Source organism: Dipodomys merriami, unplaced genomic scaffold, assembly GCF_024711535.1.
Source record: "Dipodomys merriami isolate MVZ:Mamm:240054 unplaced genomic scaffold, mDipMer1.0.p SCAF_31, whole genome shotgun sequence".
Taxonomy (NCBI): Eukaryota; Metazoa; Chordata; class Mammalia; order Rodentia; family Heteromyidae; genus Dipodomys; species Dipodomys merriami.
In genome coordinates, this window is record NW_027204604.1 from 3,070,840 (window position 1) to 3,092,500 (window position 21,661).

Below are 21,661 nucleotides of genomic sequence, written 5' to 3' on the forward strand. Positions count from 1 at the left end.
GGCCCTGAGTTCAAGCCCCAGGATTAGAAAGGAAGGAAGGAAGGAAGAAAAGAAGGAAGGAGGAAGGAAGGAAGGAAGGAAGGAAGGAAGGAAGGAAGGAAGGAAGGAAGGAAGGAAGGAAGGAAGGAAGGAAGGGAACCTATGGGCAACACTTGTGAACACATGAGTGTATCAGTATGAAATTGTTCTTCAGTCTGTCAATTGGTACACTCTGCGCCAATATCAGAGTGTCTAACTCTACAAAAGTTTTACCAAAGTTCTCATATTTATTATACATACACTTTTCTTATCTCAGATGTTTGAGGAAGAAAAACCTTGTTTGCTTTTTTAGACAAGGAAAAATGAAATTGTGCCTATTGGCCTAGATAGGAAACTTGAATGTCTCCCAATTTTTACACATCAAAATGGTATTCCAGGAGTACGTCTATGTTTGTCCTTATGTCTGATTATTCTTATATGTGCACCTGCAAAAATCTGGATATATGGTTGGTTCTCAGGTTAGAAAATTTGGCATTCAAAATATGGAATATCCACCTGTACTTTGCTTTTTGCATTAATAATGATTCTGATTGATACATTATTTCTTTCCCTGCAGCTAATCAGTTTTAAGAAGTGATGTGTCTGTCTGCATATGTTGGCTCAAAACTCTCCTGTTATTTTCTTCCAACTATCCTAATCTAAGACCCCATTATCAAGAGAGAACACAATATAAGAGGGATTAGCTTTGGTGTCAGGCTTGAAGTCAAGTCATAGACACTTAATTACTGTGCAATCTGAAATAAATGGCTTTACTTCTCTGAGCCTTTATATTTTTATCTTAAATGAAAGATTAAATGTCCAGTATTGTATTCATTCATTCATTAATCCACTCATTGAATGCTTATTAAGTTACTCCTTTGTACTAAAAGCTAGTACACTGTGAAAAGAAAACTCCTGACTTTATGTGTTTGGCATTTCCCTGATGTGGAAAGAAATAATACTTTCTGCCAGGCTTAACACAGAGGCGCAGTGCATCACTATTCTTGTATCCATGCAATATTATGTTAATGTTACAGTTGTGTTTTTATCATGACTTTCAAACGGGACTCTACTGACTGTCTTTCATATTTTCACTCTATCATCTACCTGCAAGTAAGGTGTCTTTCCCTAAAACAGATTACTTCTTATTAACTCCTTCAAAGTTCCTTTGTTGCTGATTATACACGAAGTCTACATTTCTTGAAAAAAATCAACAATGACATGAATGACTTTTTTGTATTTGAGAGTAAAGAAAGCAGAATCTACTCTAAGGCCCTTGTCTTGAGCCTTCCAACTGAAGCATTCAGGGAAATCATTACATGAATGCAGAAACCCCGAAAGAATGAATTTGACAGAGGAAAAATTAAACAACTCTACTTGAGACTTTCCATGGAGATCCCTTTTTAGGGGCTCTTTGGCCTAGAAATAACCAGTACTCAGCTGAAAATCTGGTATTTTGGAGACAAGTAAAACAAAAATAAGAATTTAAGTTAATGATAGTAGTTTAACCTACTGAGACAAATGTAACAGATAATTTACAAGACATGTTCTACATGGAAAAGAGAAATTCAACATCTGGATTCAAAATTCAGCATAATCTATCACCTTGCTAGAGGAAAGAATCAATGTCTTTCAGCATCTTTGAAGATTCTTCACAGGTCTCTGTCCTACTCAGAATCCTCTACATCTTTAGGTCTGCTAGCTCTTCCACCACTTCACCTCAGAACCACAGCTACAAAAAGCAAAAGCATATTTCTTTCTTTTTTCTCTTATTGTAAGTCATTTATTATGATGCAATTTGCAAAGAGTTTGTGTCTTCAGTGATTCAATGAAGCACATTTCTTCTGACAAAGACAGTGGTCAGCTAAACACAAAATCAGCTCCCTGCATTTGCTCTCCTTGCCTCTTGTCTGAGGATAGAACTTAGCTTCCATTCATCCAGAGCAGTGGTCTCCAGAGATCATTTCCGTCAGCTCTGCAGTGATGACAGCTGGGCAGGGGCAGTTGAATGTCACAGTCCGTTTCTCTATCAAATCAGAAGTATTCTTGCTGGACTTGTCCATGGCTGTCATCCTGATACTCTCTGCTCACTTGTGGTGGACTCGTTCAAGGAGTAGTAGCAGGTAATACTTTTGGCAATTTTGCAGCACATCTGTATCAATATCCTCCTAAGATATTCAAGCTCTGAGCACTTGTGGTGGTATCAAGAGAAAAGATGGGCTTTTCTTCTGTCAAATAGGAAATTACAGACCTGAGTGGATCACATTTTATTATTTGCCCTTCATCTCTCTTGGGTCATTGAGTCCTGGGCTGTTCCCTCGGTGATGCTGTCTGTAGATTCCATTTTTCTTCTATAGTAAAGACAAACTTGTTAGATGCAATCCCATAAATGTTCTAAGCTTTCAGATCAATGAGATGATTTCATAAGAAGCTCTGCGCTCTTCTTCATTCAAAGCTTCTCTTCTCTCCTCTAAATGTATGCATGTTCCTCATGACCAATAAAACTTAACAGGCCTGGGACTGGGAAGGTGGCTCAGTGGTAGAGCGCTTGCCTTGCATGCCTGAGTCCCTGGATTCGATTCCTCAGCGCCACATAAGCAAAAAGAAAAAAGCCGGAAGTGGCGCTGTGGCTCAAGTGATAGAGCGCTAACCTTGAGCTAAAGAGCTGAGGGACAGCGCCCAGGCCCAGAGTTCAGGCCCCAGGACTGGACCCCCCCCAAAAAACAAAAAACTTAACAGGCCTGGAATTCTATGTCTAAGATTGCATATAGGGTAGCATGGCAAGACCTTCTTTCTTTAGGAAGCAGTGGTGGAAAATGACAGTTATTGAGCCCAAATTTTATATTCATTTAAGGTCTATAAGGCTCCCTGCTTGATAAGAAATGTACTCATTGGGGCTGGGGGTGTAGCCCAGCAGAAGGGCACCCGCCCGGCATGCTCAAGGCCTAGGTTCAGTCCTCAGCCCTGGAAAAAAAAGAAGAAGAAGAAGAAATGTACTTATTATCTTGCCCATGTAATTGTAACCCCTCTGTACAGTATTTTCACAATAAAAAAAAAACAATAAAATGCAAGGTTACAAAGAGAAAAAAAAGTCTCCCTGACAGAGTGGACTATCTTGCTTCAATAATTAATGCTCTGGGAATTCTCTAGGTAGACTGTGATCTGGAAAGTTTATGGGCTATTATGTCAGAGATCTATGTCAAACAGGATACATATATATATATATATATATATATATATATATATGCTCCAAAGAAAAATGATTGTCCTCTGCAAAACCAGTGGTGGTGGTGGGTTTTTTCTAATGTATTTTAAAAGTAAATAAACCCATGAAAAACATACGATGCTCTTTCTAATTGTCCTGTATTTTAAATGAAATGTGTCCCTTCTTTTGACTTGCCCAGAGAAGACATCTTTGACTATGACTATCATTGTTGTGTTAATCAAATGATACACATTTCTTGCTTTTGGAATACACATTATACTCTTTTGCACCTTCAATCACCTACAGCTTCTAGTTGCTCTAGTCAGCAGTTCTCTTTTTATTATAATATTTAACTATTTGTTATTCTTAAAGGACAGTTACTGAATCTCTCCCTCTCTCTCTCATTTTAAAGGACGTCGGATCCCCCAGATTCCACTGGAATACAATGTCTTGCTCGATAATGGCAGTGTGACACCTCTGACCTTCTCTGTTGGTCATTCTCAGTCGACCCTTCTGGAAAATTTGACTCCATTCACACGGTATCAGATAAGGATACAAGCATGTCAACATGGTGAGAGTCTCGTAAGCACTTGACATGGGCTCACATGGAAAATCATTTCATAAAAAATAAGTTATCATTAAAAGGAATGGATTCTCAGTTCAAATACAGTGACTAGCATTTCATTTGTTATCTGTAGTGGACTGTTTACCCAGAAAAATCAGAGCCTGGCATCAAGGGAAGAATTATGCATTTCTGCACATTAAATCATGAATATTTAAATATATTAAAACGGTGGTTTTCTAAAGTCTTGTTTTATAAGGCCCTTTAAAAGAAAAACACCCAGCTCACACAAAGAAGCCACTGGTAATATAAAACAAAATGGGTATTACAAAAATGTCATGGGAAATGTATTCAATTTGGTTTTATTTAAATTTTATTCAGGAGGAGGGGAAAGAAGAGGTTATTTAAAAGTTGAGCCACACTTAAATGAATCTTACATGCTTTACAGTGCTTCTCTGAACCCTATGTCATATACTTCATCTGCTACTTTGACTTTCAAGGCTTAAGGAAAATCATCATCTATCTGTATTATCTTAAGGAGACCTTGTCCATCTCCTTCACTCCTAGTGGATGGTTGGTTAAATGTAAACTGAGATTTGGGATAGGAGATCAGAGAATTGAAAAAAAAAAGTTATTCATTAATTTAACACACTATCTCCATATCACATAAAATATAAAGATTGATATTACCATATGATATATGTATATGTGGATATGTGTCTGTATGGATGGATATGTGTAGCTGTTAGAAACATGTATGTGTGTGTACATAGCTATTAATTGCTAAGTTAAGAAAAAGATGTAACTCATAGTCTCATACCAGACATTCTGCTTCACCTTAAAGACATTTAGCAATGTTATGTTAAGTATGTAATTGAAGTGCTTGTATTACAAGTCCCAGGGTATGTCCTTGCAAAGAAGAGAGCTAGTTCCTAAAGAGTTGGTTAGGATTTAGAGGCTGCAGTGTTGCTATTCTTTTTTTTTTTTTTTTTGGGTCTGGTCGTGGGGCCTGAACTCTGGGACTGGGCGCTGTCCCTCAGCTCTTCAGCTCAAGGCTAGCGCTCTACCACTTGAGCCACAGCGCCACTTCCGGCTTTTTTCTTTTTGCTTATGTGGTTCTGAGGAATCGAACCCAGGGCCTCAGGCATGCAAGGCAAGCGCTCTGCCACTGAGCCACCTTCCCAGCCCCCAGTGTTGCTATTCTTAATGATCAGAAACAGTGAGTCAATTTCTCCCTACAAACCAGACCATGGCTCTTTTATTTGAAGGGCTTTGCCTTTCCCCAAAGCAGTCTTCAGCTAATCAGCATAGAAATAGTGTTAAATTAATATTTTCTTGATTCAAGGGCAAAGTTAATTTCTAATCTTTATATCCCTGAAATTGTGCTATGGAGATATAATATCATTCCAAATAATTGATTTCTATATGTTTGAAGAATTATGATTCATTTAAAAAGTTAGCCAAAGTAAAACATTATTAGAAACATACAAAGTGTATGGGTCATGAATACAGTCGGGGAATACTGACTAGAATGATTGCAACAGACTACAGAAACTTTGGATCAGACAAGCAGATACTCTGTCGCCTATACTTCATTAATATGTGGTTAATTCATAGATTATCCAAAAATAGCTCCCTATTTTAGTTGTTCAAATACTATGGAGATTTATAGGCTGGCTCTAAAAACTGAGTACCAGTATGCATATAAAAGTTCAAGTAAGGAGAAAAGGTTTTCATGCTGTCATTACTCTTCTATATTCATATGTAACGTTGACAAACCGACTACTTCTCTCCATTTGACAAGCTACTAAAGCTCTCCGTGACTTTTCCAGGAAGTTGTGGAGTTAGCAGTAAGATGTCTGTCACAACCTGGGAAGCAGCCCCAGAGGATCTTCCTACCCCGGTTCTCAGGGTGCTGGGGTCATCTTGCATAGAGGTGAAATGGGTGCCACCTACAAAACCAAATGGAGTCATCATCAAGTACTTTCTTCATAGGTAAGACATGGAGGTCAGGGCTGTGTCCTCTGCCAAGGCTGTAGGTACACTCAAATACATTTCTGCTTCCCCAAAGGAAGTCCCTGTATTATGGGACACCTGCTGGTGAACTCCACATCTGGTACTGGAGACTTTTGCACATTATCCAAGGAAACACATCACACTACTAATCCCACAACCTTTCTGCTTGAGATCTCTTTGTCCCATAGCCTCCACAACTTCTTTCTGAGGAAACAATAGGGCATGCCTTCAGTGGTTCACTGGGGAAGAGAATAAAGTCTTTCCAGAAGAGGAGCAGATTCTGGGAGGTAGGGGCTCAATTCTACTCTTTCCCATCATTTTATTATTATTATATTTTGAGTAATGGTATGAAGAAATCCCAATGTGGCATGTCAATTTATGAGCACAGTGCATCTTGAGCAATGTCACCCCTGCCATTACTCTCTATGTAGAAATGAAAAGGCTGTTTCTCATCCTTTAAACCTGGGGGGCCTTTCATATTCATAGGGTGACCCTGAAGCTCCACTCTTCACTTTCCATTCCGTTTTAGTGTCTCCCCTTGACTCATTAAACAGTATAACTTGTAGCTTTTTTTCCCCCATTATGTGCAAAATTGATTAAGTGGTCTTATCCAATGTGAAGAAAAGAAGGGAATCAAAGGGGAAATGAAGAAGATGGGAAGGGAAGGATTGAGGAATGAACAGGGTTGGGGGAGATGAATGAGGGGAGAAGGGAAGAGAACCTAAGAGATAGAAACAGAATGAGGAGGTAAGTGGAAGGAAGGCAAGGCAGGAAGCAGGAAGTAAAGTACACAGTCCTGGGGACAAAGACCCTGCCAACTGGGAGCCTGTGATACAGAGAACAACAACAAAAAATCGGTTTCTGTGCCAGCACCAGTAGCTCATGCCTATAATCCTAGCTACTCAAGAGGCTAAGATCTCCGGATTGCAAGTCCAAGCCAGCCCATGCAGGAAAGTCCATGAGACGCTAATTAACCACTAGAAAAATAGAAGCAGTAGTGGCCCAACTTGGTAGAGCACTAGCCTGGAGAAAAAGAGCTCAGGAACACATGACTAGGCCCTGAGTTCAAGCCCACAAACAAACAACCAAAACTCAGATACTGGCAGTTGTGCAAGATTTGCAGATTGCAAACTTTATTCCAAAAAAAAAAATGCTCATCGGTCACAGGAGGCACAGACATGTTCCCTCAGTTCCTCATCCTCCTGTTCCAATTTCACATCCTTTGTCCTTCTGTCCAGCAGCCTCTCTCCTTAACCTGGTCCCTAATACCCTGAATTCCCCATGGATACTTCCTTTAAGCTTCTCAACTAACTTTAGACATTGAAACCGTTGATGCAGACCCATCTTCAGTGGTGAGCTGAAGATTTGTAGGGTGGAGGGAAGAATATATATAAAACGAAAGGAAAAAGTACTATTGCGTTTCTGGTTATATAAATGACACTACCAGAAATGAACAGAGCCAAATTTCTTCTCAGCCAACATGAATTTGAAGGTGACTATTTCTGATTCAAATGCACAGGAACATGTAGAAAGAAAAAAAAATAGCTAATGTGAATTTACATTTTAGGATAAGCACATCAGGGCAAGCTCTAATGTGCCCACCCTCTTGAAATAGTTTCCTTTCATCTACTTAATGCTAATTGTAGGAGAAAAGCACATCCAATTCCTATTCTGAATAAAGGGAAATAAAGTATCTGTTGGTGCCTAGGACTTGGCTTCACTCTGTTGGTTTTGTAAATAAAGCTCATGATTACAGTGAGTATTCCACAGCAGCACCAAAGAAGAAAAACAGGAAATACAATGCAGAAAGCTTGCCTCCATGAAAAATACTGTAAATTGAATTTGACAGTACTTGATGGCATTTGATTATTCTAGTCACAGGCAAACAATGATATAAAGAGTAATATGAAACAGAATGTGTTACTGCCTAGCAGACTCAAAAGCAATAAACCTTCCTCCAATGTGACACAATCACTTCACAATCATAATTGTAGCCTGTTTGATACCTTTGAGTACAGCAGAAGGGCACTGACTGACATAGATACATTTTGTTTTTTATTTAAAGTGAAATGAAAATGGCTCACTGGGGCTCCAGATACAATCGTTCTGTTCACCTACATAGGCATGAATCACTTGGTAGTTATTTCCGCTGAAGTTTAAATGTGCTTAGACAACAACAATATCAAATTTTTCTTAGATAGCGGCAAAAAAAACCCTCAGAAATTTGTAAGGATGGAAATAGAATGTAGACGCGGAGTTCTTTTTCATTTGGAGACTCCAGTAGGCCCCTGATAGACTTAGAGCCACACACCTGCAGTATTTCCGAGACGGTGATGTCAGGTCATTTCTGCTTCATCGTTAGTCCCTTCTTTCTCTATCGCACCAAAGGAAATAACATTTCACTCAAGCCCATGACATAGTTTGGCCTATGCAGATCATTTCATTAAATTGTGGGAAACGGATTTGCCAATCTCGCTTTGAAAAACGCTTGCCACTCTTCATACTGACGCAACCCCCTCCCTGCATCTTCCCCCCCCCCCCCCCGATAATTCTCTTCTGTTGTTTTAATAATACATCCCGATAGCCTGTTAAGACTGAGTCTGGCCTCCTGTTTATGACTTCAAGAACAATACAAAATAGACTCGTCTGGACAAATTATTAGTATGAGTGTTTTGATTTAACTTAACCTGTTAATTAGACTGCTTCATTGACCATATGTGAATCACAAATCAGTGATTTTTATCAGTCTTTTTTTATTAAAAATAGGGGCAGATTTTAAATTAGCATTTTGAAATCTGTTTCAAAGAATAGACAAAACCATCTTTTTTTTTTAATTTTTTTAATTTTATTTTGTGGTAAAGATGGTGTACAGAGGGGTGACAGTTACATGAGTAAGGCAATGAGTACATTACTTGTCAATCATTGTTACCTCTTCCCTTGTTGTTGTTCCACTATCCCTTCCCTCCCCCACCTCCCCCACTTCTTTCCACCTCCCTCCCTCTCCACCCCCCAAAGTTGTAAAGTTTGTTTCCAATATACTGTCCTGTGGGTATCATTGTTGCATTGGGTCATCTTGTGTTATTGTTTCACCGTTTTGTTATTCCTCTTCCTTTCCCCAGTTTAGACAAATGTATATACAAGATGCAAGGTACCAAAATCAAGTACAGTCACATCAGGGGATATACCACAGGAGGAAGACCATACAAAGGAAATTTTTTTAAAAATCACATAGTACGTTTAAAACAAAAAATATCAAAGACAGACCCTTTTTGTCCATATCAGGGGGTTGATTTCACTTAGCATTGTCTTATATGATCATATGTACATAGCATTTGAGCTTTTCAGCTCATCTGATAAAATTATCCTATACATATACTAATTATTGCAAATAAGGGAAACCATGGGACCTAAGTTTCTTAAGGACTGGCTTACTTCACTTAATATGATTTTTTCCAAGTTTTTCTGTTTCCTAACAAGTGGGGCGATGTCATTCTTTCTGGTAGAGTCATAGAATTCCATTGAATATGTATACCAAATGTTCGTGATCCATTTATCTACCGAGGGACATCTGGGTTGGTTCCATATCTTATGGTGAATAATGCTGCAATAAACATAGTTGTGCTGGAAGCTTTAGTATGGCCTTGTTTGTTTTCATTTGGGTATGTCCAAAAGTGGATTGCTGCGGCATAAGGGAGCTCTATGTGGAGTCTTTTGAAGAACCTTCATACTGCTTTCCAAAGTGGTTGAACAAGTTTACACTCCACAGTAGGGTTCCCTTCTGTCCACATCCCCTCGAGTATCTGTTGTTATTAGATTTCTTGAGTATAGCCATTCTAACTGGGGTGAGGTGATATCTTGATGTTGTTTTGATTTGCATTTCTTTTGTGGCCAGAGAAGTTGAGCATTCCTCCATGTGTCTATTGGCCATTCTTATTTCCTCTTCAGAGAAGTCGCTCCTTAGTCTTTAGCCCACCTGTTGATGGGGAAATTGTTTATTTGAGGATTTGTTGTTGGAAGATTTAATTTTTTCAGTTCTAAGTATATTTTAGATATGAGACCCTTGTCCATTGTATAGCTAATGAAAATCTCCAATTCTGTGGGCTTTCTGTTGATCTTACTAGCTATGTCCTTTGCCATGCAGAAGCTCTGCAGTTTAATGCAACCCAATTTTAGACAAAACCATCTTGAACATTTACTTCTACCTTACTGTGACTTGGATTTGGATGGATCTATTAACATTGATGTTTTCTACTTGTATTTTCCCCTACATAGAAGAAATTATGTTGGCCATGCTAATGTGTTTGTTGTTCATTTGTCTGTGCTCTTTATATGTTAAGCAAAGTTTCCCTTTTATAGTCACATTTAATTTCCTCCAATACTTTTATGACTCTGAGTCTTGTTTCTAAAAGAGTTAATTTTGTTTTCAGGAATGAGATAAGAATCACAGGTGTTCATTTGAAAGAAAAACTAATTTGACAATACTATTTCATGAATTACTAATTTGTTACAAAACTCCCATGCCTCATTTGATCCCTTTAAGAAATTTTGTTTCATTTATAATAGACTATTATAGAAATAATATATAGTAATAATAATATATAATAATAATAATAATAAATAGAAACAAGTAGATTCTGTTGAGGAAGACATTATAAGAGAGTAAAATCAACAGAATAAGCAAAATTCCTAAGACAATATGCTTAAGGTTGAAATTGTGGTCAGAATTGGCTAGATAGAACCTTATTATTCATTGAGGAAATTTAGATAGGCTTGATGATAGATTTTGGGAGACTTTGAAGACCATGACTTAGAAACTTCGGGTTTTAATTCATAGACAAATGTATTTAATATTGAAAAATAAAGAACCAAAGTATAATGAAAAGAGTCTAGAATTTGTAATTGAAGGAGATGATTTTGGTCACTAATTAGTTATGTGACCTTAAAAAAATCACAATTCCTTGATTTCTATTATTTATGTAAGGTAAGGAGAGTAAATAGAGGATAATAGCTTCTCAGAATTAAATGAAATAGAATGATATAAATAAGAAGATGTATGTATTGTGCATTGCCTTGCTTTAGGAAAACATACCTGGCAATTGTAAATATATTTAAGGACAGAAAAGAGGTTTCTGGTATTGAAAAAAAGCAGATTATTTTGAAATCAAATTCCCCAGATTAGATTGGAAGATATAAATATATCAGACATAAAGGTCACCATTTTGACCTCTTGTACTACTTCCTATGTGTCTCCTGTTGATCTTTCTTGTTGTCCCTGTGTTGCTAAATAAATTTTTACCAAAATTCAAAAAAGAAGAAGACCGTGTGCCTATATGTCTAATATGAGTATGTCCTTTTTTAATTAAATAGAATTTTTATCATTGATATGTAGAGTGGAAATGTTTAGATTATTAGAAACCATAATAATAATAGTAATAAGTTTTATCTGCAAATGATAGGTTATGTACTAGTCTTTGAAATACTTCTGTTGTTCATGAGCAACTTTAAATTTACATATAACCAATATTTATATTTATATATTATACGTATTTATTTATATAATTAATAAATTATATGATATCATAAAGACAAAATCAAATTCAGGTGAAAAAATCTATCATTCCTCTTTTTTTGTTGTTATTTTTCACATTTTCTTCTGTGGACATCATTTTCTGTATCAATCACCTTCTAATGAGGAAATAGAAACCACACCAGTTATATTGGCATAAAGAACTTAAATAATTAACAGCTACTTATAAATTTGTTAACTAGAAAAAAGGATAAAAAGAGGATTCCAAGATAGCATGTAGAGAAACAACTACCATCTTTAGGCTGAGAAAGCAAAGTGGTTAGAATTATTAAACCTTAAAAATTTGGAAGACAGAGTCTTAGGTGCCACTAAAGTTGATGCCTAAGAAGGACGCAAAGAAAAAATATATATTGGTCTCAAGTGTAGAAAAAGTTGCATGGTGGGAACATCTACCCCAATGGAAAAAGGAATTGCAACTTATAAGGTAAAAATGATTGCTGAATAAACGTTAATCAAACTATAAGAGAACCACTTTCTTCCCTTTGATTTCTTGATTATTCTCTGGTGTCCCCAAAGTCCAGTAAGCTGGAAAAGCAACAGGGGATTTCAGCATCCCAATGCACTGCCATAAAACCTAAATTTAGAAGGGTAGGTGTAGAGCCGAAAAACAATTATGTTTCCATAGATAGTCAGATGTCCTAGAAACTTGATGCCTTCTTATCATCCAATTCCACCAAGACATTGTTCAAACAATACTTTCTGTGTAATACCCTTGTGCTATGTTTTACTATGTTCTGAGAATATACGGATGTGTAAAGTAGAGTCCTTGCCTTTAAGGTGTAGGATAGTATGACAGGCAGAAACAGGAAAACATCCTACAATGTAGTGAGACAAGTAAACCAGTCAATAAAGAGTCAGCTCATAGGAAGATATGATAAGCTGTATTTGAGAGCTAAGGGAAGGGAAGACCTTCTGGAGAAAGATATTTGGTAGTGAAGTTTTAAAAAATGAATTGGAGGATCAGCCTATAAAACATACCATAGGAAAGAGGATAAGAAACAGCTTTCCTACAAAGAATGAATAGATACCAAACTCAAGAAAGAATGAAGTATCAGGGGATATAAACCAATTCTAGATGAGCATTTGATTCTGACTAGAATATAAATTGAGACTAGAACTCTAAAGAAGTGAATAGTAAGCTAACAGCCAGCTGCATGGAAATCATTCTACATGGTTTAAGAAAAAATTTGTTCTTAAAAGTATTAGGAGATCTTCGACATCTCTTGCCATGCTACACTATCCATTCATGAGAGAAAACTCGGTAGAGTCAGCCTTTACGGGGCATTTTGGAATTCTCATTTTGTTTCCAATCAGCAACCTGTTTCAGCTTCTACATCTACTCTTGTGGACCTCTGGTATGACCTCTCTGTCCAGTGCTTTCATTAACTCACTGCCAGACACATCTTCCTGAGCACAACTTTGAACACCATCCCTAATAGTAGCTTCTATTGTAGTATGTATTTGTATTGTATTTGTTCATGCAGAAATAACTGGAAATGTGATTATTTTTGCAAGCACAAACTATTTAGGAAGAAACGCTTGCAGTTAAATGAACAGTTGAAAGTCAGATCTTAAATAGATCAGGAACAAATTGTCCTCTCAACCATTTCTGTCCAAGGTGCATTCTGACATAGATTGTTTACTTTTTAACACCATAGTTTTGTTAGTTGCCCTTTATGATATTCATATATTAGGCATGCGGTAGTGATACTTCACCAGGTTGCATCCTTTCATTGTTTTGATGAATAAACTTGAGGTTAACATCATGCTTAATCCCTTAACTAGTGTACATTTTCTAAGTCATACTTTCAATTTTTTAAGGACTATCAGTTCTATAAAACACCACAAATGTATGTCGACTAGATAATGCACTAGCAATGGTAAAAAAAAAAAAAAAAAAGTTGCATTGTTATAGTAAGACGAAAGCAAGACAAAGCAGAAAATATTGCTTCCTCCACGAACCTCATAGGTATGTTTCCAAACACAGTCTGTAAAAATCAGTCCTTGGCTATGAGCCCTGGGGTTCTCATTAAAGTGGATCCCTCCCAATGATACACCTGGTTCCTGTTAGCCTCCACTAGTACAAGGGCCAAACTCTGCAAACCTACATGGAGTGCAGAATCTGGTCCACGCATGGTAGCAGGCAGTAATGAGCTGGGCTGCCGAACTGTAATTGCAGGTCACTGAGAGCTATCCATGAAGCCTCTGCAGCCTACAGCAGGAAGTTTGTCATTGCTCCTACTAGGTCATAGTGATTTATCAACTTGAGAATCATCACACTCCCAAAGCCAAAGGGTTTTGTGTGTGTGTGTGTGTGTGTGTGTGTGTGTGTGTGTGTGTGTGTGTGTGTGTGTGTGTATCCTGCCTTTTGTGTGAAAGCCACTATATTTACTGTGTCTTAACCACCCTGTAAATTCTCATGGCCCTAGTTCATCTGACATGGCCGCGTGTGAGTTTTCTAGCATTTGAAAAACTGTGTTAATTAAATATTCCTAACATCCTGGAAAATATGGATTTATTCAACTAGACAGGGAGCTGAAAGAGGAGGGTCCATCTTCCTTACATTCATCCCCAGCCTTGATCTCTACCCAAAAAACGATGTAAGAAATGAGAGAGTTGAGGGAAGTACCTAGGGTCATGAAATTATGTACCTTTCAGCCACATTATTGTCACACACACACACACACACACACACACACACACACACACACACACACACACACACACCAGAAAACATACAGAACACTTAGTGAGCTCTGTTGCTCTGTTGTGGGGAATACAGAGATGGACCAAGCGTAATTCCTCAGGAATAACCTCTGTTGAATCTGCACCCTGATGTTATATCTGGATGGCCAAAGAGATATCAGATATTTAGGACCATCTTTTTACCTGATAATTCTAACTCCCTTACTTAAAAATTTAATGCTTTAGATATTCAATGCCTAAAGAACATTCATTGATCCTAATATTTGTATTATATTTAAGTAGTTGTACAAAGGAGTTGCCATTTAACAAAGCACTTTATAAATACAATATGTCTTGATCAATGTCATCACCTTCCACATTCTCACCCATCCCTCCCCTCCCCACCCCTTCCCTCGCTCTTCTTGTGTCTGTAGGATAGACATTGGATTCTTGACTACATTCTCCCCCTTTTCTCTGCATTTGTGCACTCCTTTCCCTTTGACCCCACCCTACTCCTTTTGAGTAACTGATCCCTGCTGTTTTATTTTGCTGAGGTTTAACTTTGCCTTCCTAAAGAATATACTATTTGAATTACCTGCATAATAGGTTTTGGAGGAGACATCTGAAAGGAATTTGCCCTTGTCCTTCAAATATTTCTAAAGAAAATTCCTGTTGTGTTGTTTCCATTCATTTTCCTGCAGTTCTGTTTCTCTCAGCAACTTTGGGTAGAGTGCATTCATTTCTAGACCCCCATGTCCTGAGACAAAGGCTTGGGTATAAGTACTTCATAAAGATCTGCTGTGGTATAATAGCAACAAATAGCATCCCTCCCTTTTTGGTTCCATGTCTAGTGGAGAAGAACGAGATGAATAAATCAATATTTTCCAGGCTGTCGGGGGTTATAATTTAATTAAAGAAAACATCAAAGGGGGAGAAAATAAGTGACATGTGGGAAGTGAGTTTAAGACACTTTTCAACCATCCTGGAAACAAGTACAAAATAGCATTGTACTAAAGAGAAGACAGAACAAGGTTGGTAGTTACTCTTCCTCCAGTTTGCTAGGTTGGGCTCTTCACACATGGATTTCAGGCCATCCTCAGCAGCAAGAGGGTCAGCAGCAGTCTGCAAACACTTTGAAGTCTTTCTCTGCTGTCATCGTATTTGCTACTAACCTATTAGCCAAAAGAAGTCATGTGACTGAGCTCAACATGAGTTTGGGAGCATTCTAAAAAAAGGCATGGATATATAAAAATTAAAACAAATTGAAACTCTTCTGCAATCCACTTACCACAGAAGAATAAGGGTCCCCAACAACATCAAACTCTAATCATTGTACACTGTGCCAAACATACCTACATGTGCACGTGCAGACACATACACACTTGCAAACCATACTTAGAACTGTGTTTATGATGCTTCATCTATGGTTCTCGGATGAACATTTCTTAATACATTTGGCTGTTTGTCTTGTGTGTGTCATTTATTTATTTTATTTTTTCTGCCCTTCAAAATGTTTTACAAGGGAGTTACATTTTTATTGTGTCTAAGTGTCCAGTTCATCTTGGTTCATCTTTATCATTGTCCTCCATCTTGCCTGTTCCTTCCTCCGTGACTCATTTCACACTTCCTTTACCACTTACATATACTGAGTATTCTGATTGTGTTTGACTCTTTCCCTTTTTCATTCGTCCAACCCCTCTCCCACTGGTCTCTCCAACCCTTTACAATCTCATTCATTTGGCTGAACTGTCTGTTAATTGTATGCGTGTACTTTTTAAAAGAAAGAAGTCTATAATTGCAATTGTTATTTTGCTGGTTTTAATTTTGCTTTTCTATTTTCATGTGTCCTGTGACATGTGTGTACTTTGTATGAGCCAAATTTGTACACATACATGCAGACACAAATGCTGACATCCTCCTTTAGGAAATTCTCTTGACTTATGGTGCATTTTTGCAGCTAGTCATTCTTTATCCTCAACTCTTGGAACAGTTGAAAAGTTGAGTTGATATCAAATTCTTCTAAAGATCACTTTCTCGCTCTCTACAAAGCTTGTTTGATGTGTGCAGCTGTCACCGACTGTTTGTTTGGTTTCCTTCCAGGCGTCCTGCTGGTATGGAAGAGGAATCTCTTTTATTTGTCTGGTCAGAAGGAGCCCTGGAGTTCATGGATGATTCAGAGACATTAAGGCCTTTCACACTCTACCAATATCGGATCAGAGCCCAAAACTCCAGGGGTTCAGTGGACAGTCTGTGGTCATCAGCACAGACTCTGGAAGCCCCACCTCAAATTCTTCCAGCCCCCAGGGCTCAAGTTACCAGTGCACATTCTGTTCTGCTGAACTGGGTAAAGCCAGAAGCACCCAATGGCATTATTTCCCACTACCGGGTGATCTACCAGGAAAGACCAGATGATCCAATGTTTAATGGCTCGACTATGCATGCATTCACAGTGATGGTAAGAACATAGAAAAAAATCGCCACTACTCAAGTTATGTGGTTAATAGGTTAAAATTCATTTTCTTACTAACTTGTCATTTTTCTTTAGGTCTTAAACAATATAAAGTAATCTGGGCTGGACACTGGTAGCTTATACCTATAATCCTAGCTATTCAGGAGACTGAGATCTGAGGATCATGGTTAGAAACTAGTCCAGGCAAGAAAGCCTCTGATTCTTATCTCCAATTAACCACCAGAAAACCAAAAGTGGCACTGTGGCTCAAAGTGCTAGGGTACTAGCCTTGAGCAAAAAAGCTCAGGGACAGCACCAAGGCCTTGAGTTCAAGCTCCATGAACAACAAAAAAATATAGAAGAAGCAATGTAGACAAAAGGATAAAATGCTGACTTAAGTGTTAGACATAATAGGACAGTTAGCCCACCATGATAAATTGTAATAGTGCAAAAAAGTATGAGTCTCTCTGTCTGATTTCAATTTCCCATATCCACTAAAGAGGAATAATTTTATATGGCCCTCTCTTTCACAGGAATGAAATTAAGATACAATTAGAATCTTTATGCTTCTTCAAGGAGCTAATAGAGATAAGTAGATAGATAGATAGATAGATAGATAGATAGATAGATAGATAGATAGATAGATAGATAGATAGGCAGGCTCATCACCACTACATGTGCTATAAATGTTACATGTGTTGATGTTTCTCTGGATGGTCTCTTCCAACGCATAAAATAACTTCATCCAGTTGACCTAGTATTTACTGAGAAATTTTTTCTTATCTTTTGAAAGCTTTCTTTCAGCCAGGCATAGCATGATGCCTCATAAAAGATAGAGAAATGTAATAGTCTTTGTCTCAGAGAACATTCTTTTTAGAATGTTTTATCCAGATGAAGAATTGCACATAGGGAATAAAGTAAGAGAGGCAGCGGATTATAGTCTGTAGTGTCCATTACCATGGGATTTAGATGCAAAATTCTGCCACCTACCAGTTATAAACCACAATACAAGAGTAAGACCCTATACCGAATGTGTTAGGCAAGAAATACTCTTGGAATTTAATAGCTCTGTGTTGAACTGCCTTCATGGGCAAGATGAAATATTGTAATCTGAAGACATAAAGATGTATTTCAAACTGCATTTAAATGTTGTTCATAAATAAGAAGAAAATGACTGGATCACATACATCGTTATTTTATTTAAAAAATCTTTATGTTTCTAGTCTAAAAGCCCAATTTACATGAAAGTTAGAGCATAATGTTTATAAAGATATCTAAATAATACTGAGCAAATGTATTTTAATGATAATCCACAAGGACCTGGGGTGTGTGTATGTGTGTGTGTGTGTGTGAGTGCTTGCTCAAGTCTAGTGTCCACTTGAGCCATAGATCCATTTCTGGCTTTTTTGGGGTAGCTAATTGGAGATAAGAGCCTCATGGACATTCTTGGCCAGAATAATCCTCAGATCTCAGCCTCCTCAGTAGCTAGGATTTACAGGTATGAGCCATCAGTACCCAGCTCATAAGGATCTTTTCAAGTGTGTAGTTTAAAGGACAATCTTTTGCTACCATCCTATTTGATTGTCTCATCTGATCAAAAAATAAGCCATGTCTGAGTGAAGGGAAAATATTTTCAGTCTTCTTTTAGAATCAAAACTTTGCTTTTCCTATTTCATATTGCCTTTATATAACAGGATCTTCATATCACATTTTCTGGATCCTTCATTTTAACCATTAAGAGCAATGTGTTACATGTGAAGGATATTTTAAGTGGTACATGTGATCTGTGGGGTAACTTGTTACCTTCTATATATCCTTAATTTAAATACACTTTGATTGAAGGTGCTAGGATGGAAATATCTAAACTTCTGGTCTTCTAAAATACAGGTTTTACAGTACAAGTCTAATTGTGTATTCTTCCCACCTAGTCCCATGGGCACTCCCCTTAGGGATACCCTGGACATCCTTCTTTCTTAGCTGGGCTTGTTTTAAACCATATGATTTAAATTACCTGCTGAATCTTTGAGCTCTTTCTTTATGTGCGCTACAAGGCACTATTACCCCCAAAATGTCCCTGGAAAATAGGCAAGCCTATGGCCCCAAAGTAGAACTTCAAAGGACTCCTTGCATACGGGCCTTCCCCGATATTATTTCCCCATGGACAGCCAGTCTTGCTGCACTCTTCCATTTTAATACAACTTCTTATAATGCTGAAGAAACTAGCCATGGTAATTAAGAGCTGCCTTCTTGTTTCCTATTTATTTATTATTAAGTAGTCATACAAAGAGGGTTCAATTCCAGAAGTCAGGTTAATTAGGACATCTTGATCAATGTCACCCCTTCCATCATCCTTCCCCATCTTTCTCCAGCCCATCCTCAAGCTACATAGTTCAGTTTTTATATAATGTTCATGGAATATAATGACTGTAGCTGTGTATCCTAAATGCTCTATTTTTTTTAATGATGTATGCCTATGCATCTCAAATACCTTCCCCAAATCTGAGTGCTTGACCAGAGAAACGTTCATTGCATTCATTAAAAATTCCATCTGAACTTTGCAAGCAATCAATAATGTCTTCTCCAAACAATCAAGCCAGTGTGTGCTCACTCGACTCATTGTCCAGGGTACCGGACCCTAGGACTCTTTATGGACTGGTACCTTTCAGTGACATCTTACAGAAAAGAAACCACTGCCTCTGAGTTACATTCCTACATTCCCTCTATAGAGATTACTTTCAACCCTCTTGCAAAAAAGTATCTGAATGGAGGAAGTTCTTCCATGTATACAATATTCTCTGCTACTGGGCAGCAGAGAGGAGTGTTCCTTTAAGCCCTTCTGTTACATGGGTCCATCTCGTTCTGCTAAAAACATCATGCCTTCTCTGTGCTAGAGTAATGGGTGGTTTGTGCAAAGAACAAAACATTACTGATTCAGATTTTTTTCACATCTCGAGTCAACGAGAACTCTGTTCAATAGGTTGATTCTTCCCTCTATTATTAGGGTCTGCTACGAGTACTTGCTAGAGAGTGGGAAAGCCACTGTGCAGAATGATGAGGAATCAAATCTGAGGCACGAGTTGTTACTGCTTGGCATTTGGGGAGTTTGCGCTCCTTGCTTATGAGTTTCTCTTGCCAAGATCTACTTAACTATATCTCTAATTCCTCCCCAAGCTGAAGTTCTTCAAAGTTTCCTTTCAGTATCTGCCCTGGGGAACTTTGTCAACTTTCTGATCAGCAACCACTCTGCCTAGCATTCTGCAGAATTAGCTGTCATTGAGGCTCAATGTCTGTTACACAGTTGCAGAATTACAATTCAGTCCACAGACTGGTGAGAGGTGTCACTAATGCCCCTCATTTCATCTCTGATCATTGGGTTCTTATTTCTACACCAAGAGCTACCAGTAAATTGCCTGTGGTGTGGAGTCATCACTGCCTTGTCCCAATGTCCCTCCAGAGTTGTTTATGGACAGGTGGATGTTGCTGGGGGAGCCACATAAAACAGGTGCAGTGGAGATGTGAATCCTGCTGGTGGTGGCAGTGGATGGAGAACTGGCAATGGGGGCCCTCCATGGGGGTGAGGAGCGTTTGTGTTGGCAGGAGCAGTGGCAGCAGCAGCAGAGGCAGCGGGAGAGGAGAGATGGGAAGAATGTGGCTTTCAATGCATCACTAGCTTCTCTCCAACTTCATGAAAAGTCATCTTCCTTTGGGTCCAAGTAGGTCCTACTTCTAAGGAGAGAGAAAGAGAGAGACAGAGAGGGGGGGACAGAGAGAAAGGGATAGAGACAGAGAGAGAAATCAATACTCAGACCATATCGCTTGCTCCTGAAAACAAGCTTTAGTTAATTCTTAAACTCCCTTCCCAATTAGCTCTGTGATGAATGGTGCAGTGTCAGGAGAGAAACTGTATTTAGCCTTGCTTGGCATGCAAGACTTCCATAGTGGTATTTACAGGGAACGCTCCTGGCAAGGCTGGCGATATTGCTACCACCATTTGGGTTTGTTTGCTTGTTTTCATTGGCATCTGCCATTACACTAGCAGAAATAACTTGGGACTTAAAGGCAAAGGTGGTTTACCTGTTAGTCTGCACTCTAGGTAGATACCCTACTTGCCCCACAGGATTATCAAATATCAAAGCCAGAGCCAAACAGTTGCCTAGAGCCCTGATAGATAGATGGTACTTCGTTCTGGATGTAAAATCAAACATAAGGTACTGAGGAACAGCACATTATATGGGTCACTAAAAGTTGGCTTCTAATCCAGGAAGAAAATCCAGAAAGACAAGCTTTACTTTCTAGATTCGCATTGCCAATCTCCCCTTCCTAATGTCAGGGAAGAAGTGTTCAAATCTGCTTGTATCAAATCTTCTTCACTCTTAAATCGATAAGGGGGAAATTCTAGGATACTTCATAATTGCAGCATCATGGAGAGCTTGTGAGAAAATTGATGAATTCCTTTCAAATCCCATTTCCATTTTGGCTTATTATAATGTAAAATATTCCTGCTCTTTATGCGTCATCTTAAATAGATTGTGACTCTTAAAATCTGATGGACCATCACCTTTCTTGTCCAGACCTACTTACTAGATACCAGAAATATTCTGGAAAAACCCGACCTCCAGAAGGACTGCTTCTGAGACTATCTTTCTAGTATAAAGTCAAACCATAGAAGTCCTGCTGCTTGGGACAGCAGGAGTAACATAGCAAATGTAGATAGTTCCAGTTTCTATAAAGCAACAATCCTACTTGGTCATGCGTAGAAAAATCTGGTTTTGTACACTTCAAGAGTTCTGTACCTCACAACAAAATTCTGAGCTTGTAAATGTATTTCCTCCTACCACACTGGCAATGAACAGGTAATTGCCCAACTACTAGATTTTTTCCTATTCCCTTTCTATGTTTCCTGCAGCAAGAAACTGTTCTTTTTTTCTCCCTAAAGTTTAATATTGTCTATCTTCCCCCCCATCAACCACAGCCTCTCATACCTGCCACTCTAGCTGTTTGTTCTTCTCAGAAGATGTTCTTCTATGTTCAGCCATGCTTTCCTGACATAGTATCATAGGATGCTGCCCTTCCCTTATATCTAGGATTGGATCATCAGACATTAAGCTCATCCTCTCTTCCATCTCCCCACCCTCTCTC

General features: G+C 38.3%; 1 protein-coding gene across 1 annotated transcript in view; it reads left to right on the forward strand.

Moving 5' to 3' along the window:
• Positions 1–21,661, forward strand: part of Ush2a (usherin) — a 640,266-nt gene that overhangs the window by 539,441 nt on the left and 79,164 nt on the right. The window contains exons 58-60 of the mRNA XM_070041435.1: positions 3,636–3,794; positions 5,618–5,780; positions 16,174–16,528. Coding sequence (XP_069897536.1) covers positions 3,636–3,794; positions 5,618–5,780; positions 16,174–16,528 — 677 coding nt within the window. The remainder of the gene's footprint in view (positions 1–3,635; positions 3,795–5,617; positions 5,781–16,173; positions 16,529–21,661) is intronic.